The sequence below is a fragment of the Oncorhynchus clarkii genome, unplaced genomic scaffold (assembly GCF_045791955.1).
Source record: "Oncorhynchus clarkii lewisi isolate Uvic-CL-2024 unplaced genomic scaffold, UVic_Ocla_1.0 unplaced_contig_9880_pilon_pilon, whole genome shotgun sequence".
NCBI classification, from domain to species: Eukaryota; Metazoa; Chordata; class Actinopteri; order Salmoniformes; family Salmonidae; genus Oncorhynchus; species Oncorhynchus clarkii.
Genome location: NW_027260435.1, coordinates 615 through 2332, shown reverse-complemented (window position 1 = coordinate 2332; position 1718 = coordinate 615). Strand labels below are relative to the sequence as shown.

General features: G+C 41.0%; 1 protein-coding gene across 1 annotated transcript; it reads left to right on the top strand.

Annotated features, from left to right (window-relative positions):
- Window positions 1–646: 646 nt before the first annotated feature.
- LOC139401424 (C-C motif chemokine 20-like) lies at window positions 647–1483 on the top strand (the record flags this gene model as incomplete). Its single annotated transcript, XM_071145688.1, has 4 exons — window positions 647–734; window positions 859–970; window positions 1198–1275; window positions 1426–1483. Coding segments are annotated over exons 1-4 (336 nt in total), but the record flags the coding sequence as incomplete, so codon positions are not given.
- Window positions 1484–1718: the final 235 nt, after the last annotated feature.

The following is a 1718-nucleotide window of genomic DNA, read 5'->3' as shown; positions in this document are numbered from 1 at the left end:
ATGCATGCTAGGTCTTACAATGCCTGGATAGGTATTTTAAGTATGAACTAACCACATGTTCTATTAGCAATCTGATGCTAGACAGCACGGCCGATGACATCCCACACAACTATTGGTTGATGCATGCAACGTCTGAGCAGGGTTTTGATGATGAGGTAATTCGTGGAATCAGGTGTGTAGCATTTGGGGCAAAACTAAACCCTTTGGGTCCCCAGCACCAGAATAATGAAATACTGAGATATAATATAAAACACAAACTCACTTAACATAATCCAAAAATGTATTCCTTAACCCAGGAGACTTCAACAAAGGTACAAGCATTTAGGTACACTAATATTGTCGTGCATTTCAATCAGCTCAGAATAAATGCTGTATGTAAATAAACATGTAAAAGTTGTTCAAACAGTCTCCCTCTTGTTCCGTTCAAGAATCTTGTTTCCCTTTTTTGCTCATTGGGGAATGTGATGGGGAAATTCTGCCGTGGAACTTTGGTTTTAAGGCGTGGGTAGGAAAGTCCATTTCACCTCTCTCTACCTGCACCAGGAGTATATATATGGCTCTGGTGAGGAGTAGGACCTCACACAGCCACTGAAGCTCTTTGTCTGAAGACAGCAGCTCGTCACATCACAGCACCACAGAAGAAGAGATGGCCCAGATCAGAGCCCCTGTTATTGTGCTGCTCGTGCTCCTGGCTGTGGGGCTGTTTGCTGCCGAGGTTTCTGCAGCTAAACAAGGTCAATATTGGATGTGAAAGTTTTGTCTCAGTCCGTCTGTCTGTCTCCCTCTCTCCTTGTTTTTTGCAAATGGTGTTTTTTAATTGCCATACAAGATAAAGTTTCTTGTCTTTTTGCTCAATAGGTTTTCCTAGAGGCTGTTGTACGAGTTACTCCCAGGGTAGGATGGCCATCCGTCTCATCCTTGGCTTTTCCATACAGACAGTGATTGACGGGTGCAACATTGATGCTATCATGTGAGTGACTCTGGAAGGCCTAACAGTAGAACTGGGACAAATTGCAAGTAAAATGATAACATTAATTGTAACACATGTAGTATTTCTTCAATTTAAGTATATCATTAAGTATAAAATAATTGTACAACAAATGCATTGCTTCATTTGCGATGTGATATTATAGAGATGTAAGCCTATAAAGCACAGATGATTGACTGATGTTGTCTCCTCAACATGTTCTCTTCCAGTTTCCACACTGTCAGAGGGAGATTCCAATGTGTGGATCCCACCAAGGACTGGGTTATGAAAGCTGTTCGCAAGCTGAGGTAAGAATTCATTCATATTTATTCAGGATAAAATGATTTGGCTCCTTGGAATTGAATTATACTGACAGTGTGTGTAGGGTTTATCATAAGGATATTAGGTAAAACGATGGTATAAGAAATGGATGACATAACTTTATTTCTTCTCTACAGGGAGAGAGCGGAACGATTGAACAAGAAAAAGGTCATAGGAATAGTGTTCATCACAAGGGTACACGGGACGAAGAGTTTGTGTTGCTATCTTCATTGACGGAGGAGAATGCAAACATGCTGGAAGCCTGCTATCTCTAAGGATATCCAACTACCTGAATTTTATCAGACATTTCTCTGTGCTGAAAAGGATAATAAATGAAGAATATAAACAACGCGGAGCACCTGGACACAGCCCTTAGCCGTGGTATATTGGCCACATATGACAAACCCCTGAGGAGCCTTATTGCTATTAT